Source organism: Acanthochromis polyacanthus, chromosome 6 (genome assembly GCF_021347895.1).
Source record: "Acanthochromis polyacanthus isolate Apoly-LR-REF ecotype Palm Island chromosome 6, KAUST_Apoly_ChrSc, whole genome shotgun sequence".
Classification (NCBI taxonomy): Eukaryota; Metazoa; Chordata; class Actinopteri; family Pomacentridae; genus Acanthochromis; species Acanthochromis polyacanthus.
In genome coordinates, this window is record NC_067118.1 from 14,359,211 (window position 1) to 14,381,050 (window position 21,840).

A 21,840-nucleotide genomic window follows, 5' to 3' on the forward strand; every position below is an offset into this window, starting at 1 on the left:
TTTTTAAGGGCATCAATGCTCACCGCGTTCTTAGTGATCATGCCTTCCAAGTTGTCAGCGCGCACATTAATTGCAGTGAGGATGTTAGCTTGTAAATCAGCTAAAGACATTTCTGCTTTTTGTTTTTTCACTTATGGTTTGACTGGAGTGTCTGGGGCAGAAAGTGGCAGAGGAACTGCATCAGCATCTTCATCGAACTGGGTCTGAGGTCCTGTGTAGTCGTGGTCCATATTGACCGGAGAGGGGGAAGGGGAGGGACGGGAGGAAGTTTTGGATGTAGGGTTAGCAGGAGAACTCAATAACGTTTTATGTACGTTAAGGGGCACTCCAAAAATCATTCCTTCTTGGTTGGTGACTACTTTATCTTTGTCTTTGCGCTTTGTCCCTTTATCGTTTTGCATGGTCAAGTTTCGTGACGTTCAGTACAATCAAGCTGTTTTCTTCAGATAAATTATAGCTTGTTTTTAGCTTAGCTTTAGCTTAGCCGTTTATCGTCCGCCGTGGAAAAGACTATTATCCTTTTACTGACTATGGGACAACCGTTTCAGACTCCGGTAGGTTGTTTAAACACTGTTCGTAGATATTTATGGCAGCGTAATAAAACTTACAAAGCAATAGTGAGGGATAGAGGGGCTCAGCTGCGATAACAAGCGTCTGCCTCGGTCGCCATCTTGGCCGGCCTTTTGACTTTAATGTTATGAGCGATCGAGCAGCCCTGTCCCAAGATGGCCGCCATGTGGCGACGTTGCTCCCCATAGGCTGACAGCCATAGATATATACAAACGCTAGATGTCTCAAGACGGAGGCTGAATCCCAAACCGCCCCCTACACACTCCCCCTCCACTACCGAGTGTCACTCCAAAAGAAGTCACACTCGCAGCTGTGGAGGGCACCTATTATTGAAGGGGGAGGGTATAAATACGATCGTCAGGAATGGGACGCCCTGTCGCCTCACCGGAAAACGGAAGACGTCATCGCCATGGTAACACAAAGATGCCTACTGTCATGGCTGTAGCGCTGTGGCACAGGTTGCAACTAACAAGGATCGCTGCTGCTTCCAGAAGACGAAAGCGTCCCACTTTTTTTCACTCACATGTTTTCCAATCCTATTATCTGGCATTTCAAATCCAACAAATGAATGAATAAATTAATTCTGTCAGTTGTGTTCAAATTTTAAGGTGTCAGGGGGTGCACAATTAAATCAAACGTCAGCGGAGAAGAAGATTTGTTTCTTTTGATTTATCTTTTTCACCACTCTTTTTGTGATGTTCTGTCACTGTGAAAAAGGTGTGGGAGAAATAATGGACGAATGTGGAACTCGCATCAATATGTTGTTTCCTCCTTCATTTCGACGTTGCACTTCCTGAAAAAATTGTCCAGCGTGAGCATCGATGCAGACTCGCTATTTAAGGGCTGAACAGTCCACTCTCCCTCCGCACTACGCGGTTTGGTACGGCCCTTAATATGGAGGACCCTCCCCTGGAACGCGTAAACGGAGGGGTAGTGTGTAGGGATAGTGTGTAGGGGGCGGTTTGGGATTCAGCCGAGGTCTCTGCTTCATCTGCTTAGTGCTGAGTGTATTGTCTTCCGGCCTACCCGCCCGACTAGTTCTGGACCAATGAGAGGTCTGACAGGCGGCGCTGGACCAATGATCTGCCGTGAGAGACTATTCCGCTGCTGAACCCTCCCGTCCAATGCAGTTTCTCTCATTTTGGCGGCTGAGCAGAAAACATGGCGGAAAATTTGAACGGTAACACATGGACACTATTATTTGACTATATTTTCATGATACGTTTATTTACTGCGTTTAACTGTCAGTGTGTAAAGTCTTGAAAGAGGCGAACTATGCACATTTTCCTGTTCTCGAGTTCACACAGCATTGCCCACAATGTTCGTATTCCGCGGTGACTCGAGGAAGCCTGCTGTCCCGCAGACAGGTTAATGGAGCCGCTTTTGTGTGTTTTTCTCCACTTTTGAACTCAGAATAACTTTGAAACTTACACTTATGCTGTACATTACAGGAATCATACCATAACCCCTCTGTACAAATGGTTTATTAGAATATAAGTTGCTTTGCACGTAGTGATTCAGTACTGTATAACATTGCGCCACGCAGCGCTTCGGGAGTGTTTAAATGACAGCGTTTGTGGTTTTGACTACTATTTGTTGTTGTCACGACAGGTGTAAATGCTCGAAACTAGTTCTGCTATTAATTGATTGTGTTGGCGGTGACTTTTCGTTTGAAACGAGAAGGCCGGTATTATTGCTCTGTGAAATGTACTATTTTTCATTGAAAATGGTCAAACTAGCAATTTCCAGATCTATTTACGCAAGTGTACCAAGCATGTCCGGCTAACGTTCTGCTTTTAACGTGCTGTAGACTTGATCATTAACATCATCTGCAGCTGCGCTAGGATAAGGAGCAGTTATGAGATTGAAAGTTTTACGCTGGGTGTTGTTTGCCCATTTAACCCGCGCTTTCAGTTTAACAGGTCGAAGTCATGTTTGATTGCTTTGTACCTTGAACAAAGAGCAGGGTTAGTTTAAATCGGATGACTTTTAGGTTGAGTTTGGTGTACCCTTACTGTATTCAACATTGACTTTCTTAACACTCAAGCGACCAAGCTATTTTAGCGACTAAAATGACCGACTGGGGTCATTTATGGCCCCACTATATTTTACACAGGAATATGTCTACTTTAGTGCCTCTTTTTGTGCTTTCTTACCTATTCCACTCCACTGCATTTTAAGATGGATATTCTAAAATAACCTTCTGTAATTATTCATGGATTTTAATCATTTTTGACTCAGAGCTAAAGTAAAACCATATGAACAATATGATGCATTGTAAGAACGCAGTAACATTTATTTAGACACGCTTTGTCTGCCACTTCTTTTAAAACTTTTCTCCTTTTGTTTCCTCAATAGTAAATCAAAAGTACATAAAAACAAAATCTACACAAACATCTTGTCTGTATGTGTGCAATGTAACATGCAGAGAGGTATTTAGACTAGGGGCGGCTGTGGCTCAGGTGGCAGAGCCGTTCGTCCAATGCAAGACACTTTACCCACCTTACCTCCAGTGCTGCCACTTACACTGGTGTATGAATGTGTATGCTGTGTAATGTTGGTGGTGGTCAGAGGGGTTGTAGGAGTGGATTGGCAGCCAGTCAGTCTGCCCCAGGGCAGCTGTGGCTAAAAATGTAGGTCTACCAGCTATAGTGCACTGCAAAACACTGAAATATAGCGATTAGAGGTAGAAATAAATAAATAAAACTAAGGCCTACAATAGTGAAAAACCTATACATCTTTCTGGGGTCATAAGTGACCCCAGACAAGTTTCAGCCGATCTCTACAAAAAACTACGAGCAGCTGTAGGACAAGTAGATTGACAAATTCATGGTAGGAAACATTTTTTGGATAAAAGATAAAAACGGCAAATATAATTATATCTTGAGGGTTAAAAAGATTTGCTGTTTTAGATTGCAGGGTGCCCTGCAAGATGTCCTGGGATGAACTAGAAGCCATGTGTCGCCTAGAGAGGCTGCACAATGATCAGCTTGGAGTAAACAGAGCCAACGTGAATGAGTATGAAGTGGAGTTCCTCTGTGACTACAAGAAGACTAAGGTATGCTATCACTATTATAACACGACTGTTTACTGATACTAACAGCTCTGCTCCTCTCTGGCATAGTGAAGTTTGACACCTTGGTCAGGGGGAAATTTTAAATGACATTTTATTGACTTTTTATGGGCAGAATGATCTTTTATTATTCCTTTCTTTAAAGTTATCGTACAGCTGAATTATCTCAAGTTAATAACACAGCAGCTGCATAGTCTGGCTGTCCTCGTGATTTTACAGCAATATCAATGATACAATTCAGAAGTTAGACTGAGGCAGTGTACTGGTGAAATGCACAAGTTTCTTCTATTTTCCTATTAAGGCCTTCCTGCTTTCTTTCTTGTCTTATATTGCTTCTTGGACAATGGTAATTGTATATGTTTTTGTTATAGTGAAAGAAATGAGTTTTTAAATAATATTGACTTGGCATCTTTACACCAATTCAGTTGTTGGAAGGAACACAAGTTTACAACATAATCCAACAAAGGGGCAACATCCAGGCAGGTTTAAAGAAGTTTGAATTTAAGTACTGTGTGTCAAATCCAGGCAAACAACAAATGACAGCTAACTACCTATATGGTAGTGAAAATGAACATGCCTTGTGAATAGAATAGAATAGAATCACTTTATGTGAATGTGAACAAGCATTGCAAAAATGCAAGTATGGTAAGTCAAAATTGTTGATCTAATGTACTGTGGTGTGCACAGTAGAGAGTTTTCTGTCTTCATTCACTTTGGTCAATGTGGGAATGGTCTGATTTGACACTACAGCATTGAGAGTTAAATTAGTCAATATAAGCGCTTTTTTGGATATGGGATCTACAGCATTACTATATATCCGACTAACTTCATTAGTCTATTAAAGTGACAGAATTCTTTCACATTTTTGTTATTATTCCTCATAGCCTTATTCAAACATACCCATCATGGTTACAGAGCGAGTTATATGTAGTCATGGAAAGTATCCATGCACACCATAACGCTGCTACTGCAGATATGCATCTGTGAGACTATGGAATGAAAAAAACTCCCTTGTAATTATTATTTTAAGCTGACAAAAAATACTTCAGTCAATGGATCAGACTTGCATTCAAAGTAAAATAAAAATATATCAACACCTGTGATGGAGCTCAAGACTCAACCTGAGGGTGGCTGCTTTGTAACTAATGATACACTGGTGAACTGACTGTGTGTGTGACAGCTTATCTGTCTGAGGATCCTGACCGATCTTGTCTCTATGTGAAGGATGATTTCCAAGTATAAGTAGTTAATGAAGTTAATGCTGGTGTTCACTGTGTAAATGCTCACAGCTTTCTTGCTTTGGGGACACTCACATGGACTCTACTGCAGGTTGTTAATAAGTAAAGACTCCTCCAACCAGCTTGAAGCAACAAACTAAGCTTCCTCTCTTGTCATAATCTTGTGTGTGCCTATTCTTTAATACTACAGCATCCAGTTCATCCAGTTACACTTGCTGTGTTAAAAGATCATTTGAATTATGCTTTTGGTGAAGGTTGGAGATTTAAAACATCTGTTGTCCTTGTTGACATGGTGATAGATGCATACATTAGAACTTGCAAAGAATCACATTTTTGCCTCAAATTGAATTTGTTGTGTGTTTCAGGAAGAGGAGTTCTATCTTGTAAAATGGAGGGGCTTTCCAGAATCTGATAACACCTGGGAACCCAAGAGGAACCTCAGATGCCCTAAACTGATAAAACAGTTCCACCTCGACCTGGACAAGGAGCTGAGGCGCCACAAGAGACGCTGCATCCCTAAAAAGCTAGATAAAGAAATTGCCTTGTTTCTGCTCCAGAAAGCCAAAGTCCGTCAAAGTCTGCAGCGCTGGGAGGCTCATTTGAATCAAACTCGCAATCACCCAGGCCGCATTTTTGTCATAAATGATGTGGACCTAGAGGGCCCTCCAAAAAACTTCACCTACATTAACAACTACAAAGTAGGTCAGGGCATTGTGTTAAATGAGATGGCTGTGGGATGTGAGTGTAAGAACTGTTTGGAAGAGCCAGTGAATGGCTGTTGCCCTGGGGCCTCCCTGCACCGCATGGCCTATAACGACAGAGGACAGGTCCGTATCCGGCCAGGAAAGCCTATATATGAGTGTAACTCCCGCTGCAGCTGTGGGCCCGACTGTCCCAACAGAGTGGTGCAAAAAGGCATTCAGTTCAACCTGTGCATCTTTAAGACAGAGGATGGCCGTGGATGGGGTGTCCGCACACTGCAGCATATCAAGAAGAACACATTTGTCATGGAGTACATTGGAGAGGTAAGACATTGTCTTCTTGCAAAGTTCATCTTTATAATTTGCTGCTTGTATGTTAGTTGTGTCCCATCATGCTTCATTAACATCAGGGATTGAAATGCAGAACACACCAAAAAATATTGGGCTGCAACTTTGTTTATTTGTACTAAAGTATTAGGGCTTGGACTTAAAAACTCTGTCTTTGAAAACTGAGTCTAGAAACATTTGGGAAAAAATGAATTTGGACTTGAGGTTTTTGTTCATGCTCATGTGAAGAGACTGACAGAATTTATTATAACATATTAAGTGTAATGAAAATTTTATTGTCTCTTCATCAGTGCAATACGCAGTGGTAAATAATCTGATATGATTTGATTATCTGATGTGATATGACATCACCAATAACAACATATGCTAAATTGTGAACCTGACTAAAAATAGCGTATTTTTTCGCTTTAGTAAAATAAGCAGACAACACCATGGCCCAGCCTTTCTACCTCGAAACCGCAGGGTACCGATACATGTATCAGAAGCATGGATGTAGACAGCCAGTGCTTCATTCATTAAAAAAAAAACAAAAAAAACAACTAAAGAACCAGTCCTGTTAACCATGGGGAGAGTGTGTCTTGTAATTTTTTTTTTTTTTTTCCAGATGTTCAGGTAGTGCTGAACTGAATGCGTGTTTACATGCACTGTCATCTGTCATGTCTTATGTCTTTTACTGTGTCTGGCCTTGTGTGTACTGTTAGCAATGGGAGAGTAGAACATATATATATATATATAGGATAGATAGGGGTTGTGTGTGTGTGTGTGTGTGTGTGTGTGTGTGTGTGTGTGTGTGTGTGTGTGTGTGTGTGTGTGTGTGTGTGTGTGTGTGTGTGTGTGTGTGTGTGTGTGTGTGTGTATATATATAATTTTTTGAGTTGTGTAACAGAGTGAGACATCTTTTACCTCAAACAGTCTAGCTGAAAAGTGACACAGGAGTTGTCACAGTCTGACAAAAACAGCAGAAGCAACACTCAGATTTCATTTCGTTCATCAGTTATAGACATGGAATTCCCATTTGTTAGTGACAGCTGATATAAACTACTGTTTGACATTGTAATCGACAACAGCAACAATCTGTGCCAGCTGAAATGTTGGAAATTGCTTTCTTTATGTTTTGTTCATGTGGCCAGCCGGAGCATCAGACCTGAACTATTCTCTATACTGTTTATATTCATAAAATAATATTAATACATTTATATTCCACATTCAGACCATGTAGTTTTCACTTAGTTAAGGAAGCAAAATCCTGACATTACAATGCCACTACTGACAAAAATGACACCTCACTGACAGTGTCATAAAACGCTGAACCAACTTAAAGAACTTCAGGATTTATTGCAGAGCATTTTCTTATTGACTGTGTAGAGGTTTCAGTTTTTTTTAATTTCCCTTCTGTCCTTTGTGCTGTGCTTGTTGTTTACGTCTTTAATTGGTGACATGCTTTGAGCTTTTACGGAATTGTCAGTGGTTGACCTTTTGTGTAAATAAGTGGTCATTTATTTTTTTAATTAGTCATCGTTATTTTGTGTTTAATAAATGACAAAATACACTGAGATGTTTCTTCCTTGTTTTCTTCAGATCATCACAACAGATGAGGCAGAAAGGAGGGGTCATGTGTACGACCGCCAAGGCTCTACATACCTGTTTGACCTGGACTATGTGGAGGATGTGTATACGGTGGATGCCGCTCACCAGGGAAACATCTCTCACTTTGTCAACCACAGTGTGAGTGTCTTCACTGTGTGCACAGGATATACTGCAAGTTCTCAGTTGAAAGGTCCACTTTGTTAGCCAGAACACATGCTTTGGCTCTATTTAGCAGTGTGTATCTCAAAGCTTTAAACTGGGCCCTTATTCTTTTGCCTGTGGTAACACCGATGTTTAAAATGAGACGCAATAATAATTAGTTACATGTCAGTTGCAAGTCTGTACCAGACCTTGCCATCATCTTTATTTGAGTATGTATATGAGAAATAATCAAATTGTAGAAAATATTCAAATTATTTCACATGCATTACTTTTTTGTTGTTGAAAGGATCCATAAGTATACTTTGAGTGTGGATAAAAAGCTCCTGATACACCTGTTGTCCTTTTTTCAGTGTAATCCCAATCTCCAGGTATTCAATGTTTTCATCGACAACATTGATGAGAGGCTTCCAAGAATTGCTTTATTTTCAACACGGGCTATTCGGGCAGGAGAGGAGCTCACCTTTGACTACAAGATGCAAAGTAAGTATATTGATTCAGCAGACTTTAGTAAAAAAAAAAAGAGAGAGAGAGAAATCTTGTCTTTATAGCTTGAAGGAGTAATTATAGTGAGACAAATTTGTGCCAGTCTGATCAAACAAAAATTCTTGAACAAAAATAATACACTGCTAGTTCTCTTTTTTTGCGCTGCCCAACTTTTTTTTGTAGCTCTGACTGTGAAAGTACCTTTTTTAATGGAATAGTGAGTTTTTGAATAACAGCTCAGTATCTGAGTTCTAGAACCTGACCGCTATGGACTTTTTGAGGCTGATTCCAATATTTGGCAGAAAAAATGATCCGGATAACTGAATAATCGGCGGATTAATTTAGAAATATATAATGAATAAAATAGCTTTATTTTTGGTCCCTTAATGCTTACAAGAACAAAGACAAGATTTACAGACAGAACATTTTACTGTTTTCCAATACTTTGTCCTTTAGTATTTGTGTAACTTTACAACAGAGGAATTTTCAAGTACAAAAACATGCAACAAAGCATTAAACCTCTGTGAAATTATATAACCTTAAGAAAACTATCTATAAATAAATTTGAAATCCATCTTGTCTTGTACTTCTTGTTGCTGCAAATTAGAGGTAGGTTATATACATAGGTGGCATATAAGAAACATAATGAGTGAAGTTCCTGGCAAAACATTATTTCTGCAGACCCCTGATGCCCTTTAATGTTCAATCACATTTTCTCTACTCCATTATTTTCTTTGCCATGAAGTTATGACTCCTGTGAAGCAAAATTCAAACCAGAGACGCCTTTCTCAAATGTTAAAACATGTCATCTTTGACAGAGTTGCATTTTACATATATAATGGTCACAAATAGTCTGACACTAATGTTGCTCCATAACAACGCACACAATGAGTTGCTGTTACAGCCTGTGTCATGCTGTAGTATTTTCTGACAAAGTAAAACTAAGAGTGACATGACATCATGATGGTTGCTGAAGACAGTGATGTTCATCATTTTAACTGGATAAACCTCATCTCCTCTGTGTTCACATCGCTCCTCCTTAAAATCGCCTCAACATGCAGCTGATGGAGTGATGATGTACTCTCAGATATTTTGTACACTTACATTATTTCTGCAGTTACGCTATGCCAGCTTTAGCAAAGCAATATAAATGAAAAGCATCACCGATGCAACAAAGCACACATCACTCATAAAAAGGGCTATAATCGACCGATTTAATCGGCCGGCCGATAAATCGGTCTGGAAGATGGGGATCTTCCAGTTTTACACCTATATAAAGTTTGCTTCTCTCCCACTACCTGTGCTCACATATACTTTATTTTAATACAGCTAGATTCCCAATAAAGCTGTTCTTTTGTACATACTTTCCTTTTCCTATGACCGAAACATGACACATTAAGAATATGTGTTAACCAGTGGTCACTTTCTAGCCACTGCGCTTCACATGATTTAAAAACCACAACGTAGTCTGACCACCACCAAGCACAGTGATGAAAGACAACAGACATGCTAGGAATTTGACTGTATTTACATGTAACTTCATTCAGCTGACTTCACAATGAGCCAGAATTCATCTTGACTATTTTCTGGTTTATGTGCCTGCTGTGTGTCTGTTCTGTGTCAAAGATCATCATTTAATCAATTGTTTTGTGACTTTTTCATTTTTTGTAATTTTTTGTGACAGTGAAACAATATTTTTCTTTTATTTTCACGTACAGTCATGATAGTTACAGAATTTTGAGTGTGCTTTATACAATAAACTGATACTAAATTAGCGTACTTCGGTGTGCAAATGAAGTGCAGTCGCTTTATTACGCTATCGGCTGATGGTAGTTCATTTTGACAGGGGATGTTTGCTTTTTTCAGAGAAAATTTAGTCATCGAAATAAGGGGTAATGTGGTGTATTCAAAGTTATAGATAAGAGCTTGCTTTTTACCTGAAAACTTACCAGCCTGACTTCTGTTTGTTTCCAGTTGATCCAGTTGACACAGAAAGTACAAAAATGGACTCTAGTTTCAGTCTTGCGGGGCTCCCCAGCTCTCCCAAGAAGAGGATTCGAGTGGAGTGTCGTTGTGGATCAGACTTGTGTCGAAAATATCTGTTCTGACACGGATCTCAAGACTTATTCGTGTAAAGATGTGGAAGAATTGTACAGATTTTTTTATATATATATATATATATTTTATGTTAATGAAAGTGGAGACTCACTGCCACATTTGTAATGTGAACATGGATCTTCCTAGATCGAAACCAGACTTTCAAATGGGTGTTTTTTAAAAAAAAAATTAATAGCTTTTTCTTAGAACTGAAAACTGCATCAGTGCGTTATATGAGTACTTGATTGCAATGACTTTAGACATTTTCTCCGTCCCACTTAAAATTGCAGACAATACAAAAATAAATGAGTAATTTAAATCCTCATAGTGCATTTCATCAAGTACAGGAGCACTCTAAGATGTATTCTACAAGTACATGTCAGGTGTTTTTTTTTTTTTTACTGCTTGGGTCTTAGTTTTTAATTTTAACAGTCACAGTGCTTTGAAAAGCAAGTAAAGAAACGCAAGCAGTCAGATTGTCAGGAAACAAACCTAAGTTATACCTATATTTTAAGCTCCCTTTGTAGACTTAATAGTTTGCAACAGTTTATTCATTTATTTTGTAGCATCTAGTACTATTCTGTCAAAAGGATGGCCAAAAGAACAAAAAATTGAAATACTGTCATAAATTGGAATTTGATTTTAAATGATTGTACCGTTTACTTTGACATTGTTGTCTTGAAATTTAGCACTGAGCTCAGAGGAGAGTTTGTCATTCTTAAATGGTTCTCTTTTGTATTTTGTCATGAAAGGCTCTCAACAACAGTCACCACAACCTACTAAGCTGAAAAGCAACCATAGTGAAAGTACAGTAGTTTAGTTTTGCTCGAACAAATTTGACAAGCTTTTATTTTGGTATTGCAGTTTATAGGCCAAATTTGGTGTTATCCTCTATCATTTCCCTGTTGTCTGGACTCATTTGTTCTTTTGGCAGACATGTTCATCATCTCTGGGCAGGGCTTAACTGTCCAACATTAAATAGGATTTTTTTATTGTTGTTTTTCTGAGAGATTTAACATTTTGTAGTTTAATATGTAAATTATAGTGCATTTTGTTACTTGTTTCCTTCAGTGTCAGTTCAGTTTTCATTATGCTCCAGGTGTTCTGTTTAGTGCATCATGGTTTCGGTCCCCTGTATGCTTCAAAAGATCTTTTTTTATGCAATGTGGCAAGTCGAAGTGTCTTTGACTGTTCTGTTCTGCTTGCATCCCACTGCCCTTCTAATGTTTGCTCACGAACTCTGTTTCTTTTGTACATATTTGTAGTCTTGATGAGATGAAATGTGTAATGGAGCGGAATATCATAGTCACTGCTGGTGTTAGGTGTGTTGGTTTATCCCTAATTGATCAGGTAAAATGATAGATGTTTGAATAGAAGGTGTGAATGTTGTATTCTCTATTTTCACATGTCCACATTATCTCCAATAATCCTCACCAACTCCACCACAATGTACCATCAGAAGAGGTTTTTCAGATGATGTGACAAGGATTTTCTCTAAAGCACAGTGTGACTTATGACTAGCTTTTAACATGTTGCATGTAATGTGCCTCTTCAAAGGATGTAACTTATGAGATGAACTTAAACCTGCAGACATACTGCGGGGAGCGAGTGATCCTCACCTTAGCTAACTCTGCTGCTCAGTCATTTTGTGTGTTTTGTGTATGCATACTACATATGTGCTCTGTCCTTTTTTTTTCCTTTTTCAATGGCAATAAAGGGGGAGGAAGTTTAGGCCATTTGAAAAATCAGCTTTCTGATTATTTTTTTATGCTGCATACTTTATTAGTGTCATATTAGATAATCTCTGTATGGATGAAAGAGTTAGGTCACCTTTATAAGAACAAAACATTTTTCTTCACTCTAACCAGGAAATGGTTCCCATGAAACTGATATGAGACTTAAAGATTCTAAGAGCCCTGTAATGTTAAATTTCTCCTTTGTGAGATTAATAAAGTCTATCTTATCTTAATCTTAAAGATCTCAGAATTCACTAGGTCTAATACTGTCTGCAAACTACTGAAAAATTTGAATATATAAATACAATACACAAATGCTATATGTAATGTGTAACTTGCAATACATAAATGGAAAAGATAACATTTGGAAATACCCAGTGGAGGGGTTTGTGTGTCCCTGGGATCCTAGGAGCTATGTTGTTTGGACAGTAGCCCCTGGTAGGGTTTCACAAGGCCAACTGGTGCAACAGGAGTGATTCAGCATGACTTGGCCTACACATAGCTTACAGACTTCGCCTACAAAAGGGAGACCAGGGCCGAAACCTGGAGCCAGCGCTGGAGGTGAGATTGCTAGTGAGCATTTGGAGAGTTCAGACATCTGGAGGAAGCTTGAGGAGAGTCAATCTTCCTTTGCGACAAAAGGAGCCAGTTGAGTGGGTCCAGGCATCTGATTAAGACGCCTCCTGGGCAACTTTCACTGGAGGTTTTCCAGACAGACCCCGGGGACGACCTGGAACTCACTGAAGGTACTATATACCTCATCTGGATCAGGAACACCTTGGGATCCCAGTACAGGATCTTTTTCACATTTTTTTTTGTTTAATCCTGTAGCGCATTTGGGTCAACAACATCACACCCCACAGCTCTTCCACATTGCAACAGCATCACCTAACAGCATTTCTCCCCCTTATAGCTCTTCTGTTGCCACAGTATCTCTTAACATTGTCTTTCTACAGCTCTTTGTAAACAATCAACGTTCGCTCCCATACACCCCCGACAACAATATGTACAACTGTGTTGTCTCTTTACAGCTCTTCTAGATCAACACCAAAATAATACACTGTTCCCTTACAGCTCTTCATGTGCAGGGACATCATGTTAGCAATCGTCTTTTCTCTCAACATTTTTGACTGCAGAAATGTGGATACACTATACTTAATCCCATACTCACACATTTCCATGTGTATATTCATCATGTCTTATACATTGCCTTAATGGGAACTTGATTAGATCTTTATTTTTAGCCTTATTGTACTTTTGTAATTGTTGTCATGCTTCTATGCCTCACCTGTATCCAGCTGCTGTAACGTATATTTCCTCAGTGCGGGATCAGTAAAGTTTATCTTATCTTAGAAGTGGAAGAAAATTAATGAATGAGTGAATATTTGTAAATATTCATTCACTCATAGTAAACGTGGATGTCATCCGTGCTTTATCGTGCGTTTATTATGCGCGTGTTCCGCGCTCCACTCGGACAGTGATTTCTGTTGCATTACGTGCTCACTTCCGCTTTTGATTACGTATCTTGCTCAGACGGTTCATCGATTCGTCGTTAGTGGCAGCCCTAATTCAGATATAAAATGGCTGGTACATTCACCAGCTTTTTCATTATTTACACCTGTGAAATATGTGCAGTTTTCCCACAAACTCTACCTTTCCAAAGCTTTAACATTTCAACTTTGTGCTGACATTGTCTAAAAGGTGATAATTCTCCTTCATGTTTATTTTACAGTTCTACAATTTCATTTAGCAGATGCTTTTATCCAAAGTGATGTACATCTGAGAGTAGATACAACACAAGCCAAGATCTAGTCAGGAGAAAATAACCTGGATAAGTGCCATAAAACAAGTTCAAGAGTGATAATAGGGCCGTAGTGCCTAAAGACAATGCAGACGTAACGGAATTGAAATATGTATATATATATATATATATATTGCACTCTGTCAAGTGCAAAAGTGTTCAGTGAAGAGCTGGGTATTGTGCCTACAGAGATTATAAACGTCAAATGCACTGGATGGCATTACATTTAAAAATAGTCCCATTATTTTGTCTACCAAATTAACATAAATGATGGAGGCAAAGTATTACAAATGAGTGATGCTATAAAACTTGTTAACGCTTTTGGTAATTGTAGGCTGGACTATTGCAACTGCGTTGCAATTTAATGTCAGAGTATCACAACAATTCTAAATAAAAACTCCTGCTAATCCAGAATACTGCAATGAGAATACTGAGAGGAAGCAGCCAGAGATTTTATTTCTTCCACATTAACGTCTCATCATTGGCACCTTGTAAAATCGAGAATAAAATTTTTATTTTTCTGTTCATATACACCAAGCAGCCACATTAAAACTACCTGCCTAAGGTTGCGTAAGTCTCCTTTGAGCTGCCAAAACAGCGCTGATTTGTCAGGATATGGACATGGGACCTCTGGGGGCAAACCAAGAACAGGCCACTGCAGCCAGCAAGGTCTGGTGTACAATAGATCTCAAATCTCTTACAAAATACGGTCAGCCCTCCCCTTTTTGTACAGTCCAGCTCAGTGTCCAGCTGTACTCCAACATATCTGTAAATGGAGACAAGTCCCACTTCATTACCCTGAATGACAACTGAAACTGAACTAAAATCTCCCTGCTAAAATCCCTTTGAGATGTTTTGCAGTACATAGTTGTGGTCATAGCACCACAAAATCCCAAGTAATGCTCCTGTGAAGAAAATTCTCTTCCTCCTTCAATATCGACAACTGTCAGATCTTCAGAGAATTTCTGAAATACAGTTTTCTAAGTTATATTAGAATTCTAAAGTGTGAATGGTAAAAAGTAAAGGAGATAAGGATAAGGTTCCTTGTGGGATCCGTACTGCTCAGGGGCCTCATTTATAAAACATTGCGTAGGATCCATACTAAAAGTTTGCGTACGCTGAAAATCTGAAATGGGCGTATGCCCTTCGCCCCTGATTTATAAAACTGTGCGTAAGCACAGCTGCACGCAATTTCTTTATAAATCACACACCAGCTGGAAGATTGCACAGGTGGATCCACCTCACATTCCGCCCACAACACACCCACATTTGACCATGAATGGTCAATGCAAAGTAACTCATGAATGTATCTGTATATAAATAAGCTGCTGATCCACGGCATTTTACGCAGCGCCGGCCTGCAGTCTTTTCCCCACACTGCTGTGCGTCAGGTTGAATGAATCATGTGTTGACCCAGGCCACCCTGCCACTGAATTTGTTATGATCATGTCCGATGTACAAATAATTTGTACACTGATTGAATGTACATTTTTTCGGTTCACATAGACAAATTCATTTTCACTCGGAGCCCTTACAGCAGCATGAGTGCAGTCAGTTACGCCGATTACATTTGGGAAACCGGACATCGCTGCAAATTGCCGTTTAATGTTGGGCTGTTCACCCACAGTGTAAGGAAACCTGATGTATTGACTGGTCATGTTTATAATGTCATCCAAAACAGCTGGCATTATTGTGCTGAGGGATGGTTGTGATATCCCAGACCTAAAGGACATCATTTAACTGTATATCAGACCCAGATAGGATTTAGACAACAAATGTAACCGCATATATTCTTCATATAAAACACATACCTGTCGGTCAATTCCCGCTGGAAGGAGCCGGTGTCGCCAGAAACCCCCGAGTCGTCAGCTCCTGTGTCTGTACCGGGATGGCGTGGTTTCGGCGAGTGGGTCGGTCTAAATCGGCTTATTAGCCAGTCATCATGGGCCAGAAAATCTCCGTTACCCCTAAAATCTCTCTCTAGTTCTGCAAATACAGTCGTAGGCCGAATGGCGCACTATAGGAACATCTACAACAAAGAGGGTTTATGATTATCCGGCTCTACAAGTCTAATATGTGATAACAATAAAGGTTTGAGATCAATCTGGCTTCAATTCACCACTTCACCCTCCGGCACTGATGTTCTTCTGTCTCCAAAATGTGCGTAAGCAAACATTAATAAGACCAAACAGATTGGGTGAACGGGGGTCAGGGCTACATTTCTCACGAATATGAACCTAATTAATTGATAAGCTAAATGATCAATGCAAAATAAATCTGTATTGACTTATACTAACTTTCATGTGTATTGGTTCAGGTGATACACCATTCGATTCAAATCTTTGTTTTCAAAAACGACTAAAGAAACATTTTGAAAACTTCCAGAATAAATGTCTCGATTTTATTAGCAAATTTAAATTGCAATATTTGAACATAACTTAATTTATATTAACATACACAATAAATACAAACTTGTTAATAATCTCTTAACTATTCTGGAATGCAAAAAATAAACATTTGTCTTAAGACCACTCAACATTGTCTGTCTAAATAAATTAATTAATGGTCTCTTTCATCTTCTTCTCCCTTATTTTCATCTCTAAAGTGCATCAGTGGGTTGAGCAATTATGGAAAAAATCTAAATCGGGATTAATTGAACTTTTTACCTCGATCATGATTAATGTAGATTATCTGAAAAAATGTCTGCATCGGCTGCAAATAAAAATATTTTTAAATAAATAATGTAGAAAATAATCAAATACATTTTAATTAATAAATAAATGCACTAATAGGTATTTGGTTTCAAAAATGTTAAGTCACAACATGCTCTAGCCTTCTTTCCTTCTAAACCAGGCTGTTTACAAGAAGAAAAGCAGCAGCATGTGTTTTTATTTATTTATTTTTTTTTGACTGTCAACACTTTCCTGTGAAACACAGACTGGGACCTCTCTCTCTAAGCAGCTTCTTGCTCACGTTTTTCTGGTTCTATATTTTTCAGCAGAGTTCACTACATTTCTCACAGTTTAATTAACGTTAACAGTAGAAAACACATACAGGAGGACGATTCTCTCTAAGCAGCTTCCTACTCGAGTTTTGCAGGTTAGCAAGTTCACACAGTTTAATGTTATGCTAACTCTGATGCAGATCGGACTTTCAGTAGCAACATTAGTGGTAGTAGTCCACAACACTGACGTCTTTTTACATAACTTACAGTGGAGTCATTCCATCTCATTTCAACAAATCTGAGGAAATTTTGTTGTATGACCTCCTCTGATCATCTCCAAACTTTTTTTTTTAACTATCCCAACATAAGAATAGATTACTTGCAAAGTTTTAACATCATATGATTGCTATTTGCTAAGTTATAAAATATTTAAATCCCTATTTTTCCACTCGGAAATTGATATTTTAGGTAGAAAGGCTTGATTTAGGAAGATAATACTGGGAACTGACTGATGATATAGACTTACAAGTGATCTGAAGGGTTCAAACACCTTAACAATAGAGCAGGAAAAAAAATTTGAATGGCGTTTGCGGCCGCCGCCATTGCGGCCGCCATTGCGGCCGCCAGACATCCGGCCACAGCAGCAGCCGCTGCGGCGGCCGCAAACGCCGATGGACAGCTTAGATCGTCATGAATCCGCCGAATTTGCATAGGAATTTAAAGAATGTCCGGCGGCCGAAGCGGCGGCCGCAGTGGCGGCCGCAAACGCCAATGAACAGCTTAGATCGTCATGAATCCGCTGGTATAAACCACTTTCAGATGTGATTACCACAGCGGGTTTCGCTCGTGGTGAGCGGCACGAAAAACATGACGACATCGTGTTGGTGCGCACGAAACTGAAACAAAAACTGACGTGACAGTTTCACGAATCCCCGTGAGACCGGGCTGGGCCTGTAGGTCAGCTAGTCCATGATCCTGTAGGATTGTTGCTGACTCCACCTGCACCCTCTCCATCATGTCATCTAGCTGCCCTGACTGATTTGTATTAAAAGCTGCACAAATTTGTTACATTTTTTGGATAAGGTGAGTGTATTTTTTAGGTTTTCTTTTTACATTTCTTTCTCTCTCTTTTTTAGTTCCAAAGTATTGAACACAATTCACCACTAGATGGTGCTTCAGACCTACTGTAGCTGTCATCTAAAGACCATTGTGACACAAAATGCCATGCTGTGGTGACAAAGGGAATTTCAGTATTTAGCAGTGAAAACTGAAGTTGTTGTAACTCAAATGTTCATTGTGCAATTCACATCAAATTTTTCATTGGTGATTAGAGTCACAACCTAAGCACATCTACCGCTCCCAACTGAGTCACAGCACCACTGAATGGCAAAAGCAAGTTACTGTTTTTGCATCTGTTCTTTGCCTAGCAAATCCACATCACATTTGGATCAGAAAAACTATCACACTTAAATTTCAAAGAAACAGTTGTAACCGAACTCCACATTGTCAAATCTTTCCTAGATTTCACAAGTGTGACGAGATTACTCTTCTAACCCATGTACATGCTAGTACTGAATCACAGTCACAGCACTGCAAGGGCAATGAGGCAAATTTAAACATTTCATTAAAAGAACATGAAGTTGAGCCCAAAATTTTTCATTCTTGGTAAAGGTCCAGACATAAACACATCAGTATGATGAAGTCATAGTCACAGCACCAAATAAAATTAATGTGGTGTGTTCTACATATGATAGGCAGCAGCATGATGTATAGTTAGAGGTTCTTCTATAACGTCACGAAGTGAAGGAAGTGATATGTTCCTCATTTTGTTTACCATTTGATGAGTGTCCAGGCCTGAAACACTCTACATGCTTGCAATATAGCCACTTGACTGTGAATCACCTCAAAGTTGCCAGGTCCCATCAGTGCTTGCATTTTTTTTTATTATTTTTTAGATCTATGCCATTTAATTTGGGTTATCTCATTACTCCACCAAGGAGTGAAGCAGAGTTATGTGTTGAGCGGCGCACGTGAATCTGTCTGTCTGTGCATATAACATTACTCAAAAACGGACAAACGTATTTGGATGAAATTTTCAGGGAAGGTCAGAAATAACACAAGGACCAATTGTTTAGATTTTGGCAGTGATGCGACTTATAGTCTGCATCCATGGATTTGTTAAGTATTTCCCATTGTGAGATAGCAGCACAGTGTCACTGTAACTGTGACAACAAGAGAATGCTACTAGCTACCTGCTGACGTTCACATAATTATGGTCCTACTACAAATGCACCACAGCAGACTTATCGGAAATGGTACAAGGAACACTTGATTAAATTGTGGGAGTGTTTCCGAGTCCCATCAATTCCTGCCATTCGCGTATTTAGGTCACACGATTTATACACATGCATAACATACGCCTGTGCTCAGCACAAGGTCGGTCATTTTGTTTGTGGGTACATCTATATTAAATGGCCACATTCTATTTTGCCATGATTTCTGATCATTAATAATAAAATACTGCATCCACACAAAAAATATGCTGCATTTCTGACAATGCCATATGGGGGAATGAACAGTCTTGGCAGAGTACTGTGCTCTCTGAGTGCTTTCCTTGTTTTATATATTTTGTGGGCCACTCTCAAAAGCAACAGCTGTTCTTAGTGATACACTTGTATGCAATTAAAGGTACTTGGCAGGTAGGTTGTTCTAGCATCTTTGAGAACTTACACAGGTCTTTTAATCCTACAGTATAATCCTGCACTGACTCCAAGAGGTTTGAGTTTAGTGGGGGCCTGGCCATCTGCTGTAGGACTCCTTGTACTTTTTGTGGCTAAGGATAGTTCTTTGTTTCTGCTTTAAGATTATTCATTGTGTGTCTGTGTATGATGTTTGTTTGTCTTGTGCAGCCTGTTAATGATGAAGGGATATGGGCTATAGAAGTAAAAAGGTCACTAAAGGATTTCCTTTAGTGAAAGCAATAGGGTTTAGTACACTGTTGCAAGAAATCTTGTATAATCATTTAGAGGAACTATCTGCAAATATCAGAGAGGTTTTTGATGTTTGGAGCAGACTATAAATAAGGTAGATTAGTGTGAAAGAAGGAGCGGGTCATTACATGCGGCCTAATGCTGTCAATCAGCCTGGTGACAAATGTCCTATTAGTGCTACTCTGTAAGCTCCTTGGGGGAGTATTTGGTCCAGAGTGGTGCTCAATGTGTCAGTAAAAGCCAACCAGCTAAATGTTTTAAAATGAGAATTCTCTAAGTGGCGTGACTAACCAGCAGAGTGTACAGAGTGTGCATCTCACCTCACGAGGCAGGGATTGCTCTAGATTTGCTGGGCTGGTGGAGGATTAGGACATCCTGAGTTCCAACAGAAGAGACACAGGTGGCTGATGTCAGTAAAAAGGTGAACAAGCCATATTAGCCAGATGGCTAGGGTCTGGTTCAAGTGAAACCACAGTGTGGTCAGGAACAGTTTGGATCACTTATTTTCTAAACGAATCGTGCTGTGGCATGATTATATTTAATGATTACAACAATGAAGTCTTAAGGGTAGATCCTTTTGTATTACAGTATTCAAGGCAATATGTGAGGAATTTACGGTATCAAATGTTTCTTCTATTGACACTAGCCACAAGAAGATCCCTTCCTATTGCAACTCAAGTGAAAGAGATGTGGAAGGTTGAAGGTTACAGTGGCACAGCCTCCTTCTGTACACATTGCACTTGATGCAGTCACACACTCTTACTATAAAACACAGGTTCCTACAACAAATTCAAATGTTATATTTAATGTCAAAGTTAAGTTAATGCTGCAAGCAGTAATGACAAAGTCTCACACCTTCAACATGTCCGGGTGCCTCACTGCTGACAGGTTTTATCATGAGTATAAAGGCATCTTCAAGCCTGGACTCTTATTGGATATTGTGCAAAGAAGTCAGTGATCACTTCCTGTGTCCACTAAGTAATATTAAAGGACATCAGGTAAATGTCATGTTGCTTTACATCATGTGTAGACCACAAATACATTTTGGGGAAAATCAGATGATGTCTGTCACATAAAGTTGACTTCTTGTTGCCAATAGGTGGTACGGTGACTAGGACTAAATTGTGGCCTAGGGATGTCCAAAGATTGGAGCTTCTGTAAATATAGAATTTAGTAAAATAGAATAGAATAGAATGAATCAATAATCCCATCAGTGGGTTACAAATAAATACAAGGTAGTAGTTAAGTTACTAGTAGGCATTCAGGTCCATAAGAAGGTGTTTTTCAGATATACCAATGCTCACAAATCTTATTGAACATGATACTGATGTGGGTGTTACTCCTCCGATCAAACATATTGTTTTGCTGATGATAATCACAAAATATTGGAGTCTGAGGTTAAATACATGCTGGATAGTCATGATTATCACACTAACTGTCTGGACCTGTGTACCTAATAGCAACTTAACTACTACCTTGTATTTATTTATAATCTACTGACATGATAATGGAATAATTTCATTTCATGATATACTTTGACAAAAAATAAAATTCTAATCTTATCTTGTCCACAATTTTGAAAAAAAAACAAAACAAAAACAAAAAACTGTCTTTCAGGATTTCTGGAGCATCATATCAGCTTGTCTAGCTGCATATCAATATTCCAGAACCTATGATGAAAGTATTTCTTTCAATATTTCTTTCAGTATTTTTTCCTAACCAAAGCATTAGTAGCCTATATGCCTCTATACAGACATTGAAGGTATGGAGTAGCAATCCCTATCACAACAGAAAATATCTCTGGCAGTCAGCATCTAACACTTGTTAAATGTATCTAGCACTTGTAACCAAAACATGGATAGCATGAAAAAACACTGAGACCAGTGGTGCAGAAAAGGTGTCGAACAAAGAAAAAGACTTTCCTGGCTGAGGCTACAAAGTCTGATGAGATATAACAGATTTAATTAGGCAGTCCGAAGATGATGATGTTGATGATGAGAGTGGTAAAGAAGCAGAAACTTGAGAGATTTGGGAGCAGGTGCTTTGTCATACTTAATTGCTCTGCGCTGTGTACTACCTAATTAACTAAATGTTATGGTTAACCTTGGAC

The 21,840-nt window shown here is 39.1% G+C and overlaps 1 protein-coding gene across 1 annotated transcript; it reads left to right on the top strand.

Annotated features, from left to right (window-relative positions):
- The first annotated feature begins 266 nt into the window (after positions 1-266).
- On the top strand, positions 267-12,007 carry LOC110970833 (histone-lysine N-methyltransferase SUV39H1). Its single transcript, XM_022221157.2, has 6 exons — positions 267-1,750; positions 3,483-3,628; positions 5,247-5,906; positions 7,509-7,655; positions 8,030-8,159; positions 10,137-12,007. Exons 1-6 carry the CDS (start codon positions 1,732-1,734, stop codon positions 10,268-10,270), a joined length of 1,236 nt encoding a protein of 411 aa, XP_022076849.1. The 5' UTR covers positions 267-1,731; the 3' UTR covers positions 10,271-12,007.
- The last annotated feature ends 9,833 nt before the right edge of the window (positions 12,008-21,840 follow it).

Bases quoted from the DNA above. Each gene is read 5' to 3' on its own strand.
- LOC110970833 (XM_022221157.2), top strand. The intron at 5,907-7,508 runs GTAAGACATTGT...TGTTTTCTTCAG, and splicing joins TCATGGAGTACATTGGAGAG to ATCATCACAACAGATGAGGC. The intron at 8,160-10,136 runs GTAAGTATATTG...GTTTGTTTCCAG, and splicing joins CTTTGACTACAAGATGCAAA to TTGATCCAGTTGACACAGAA.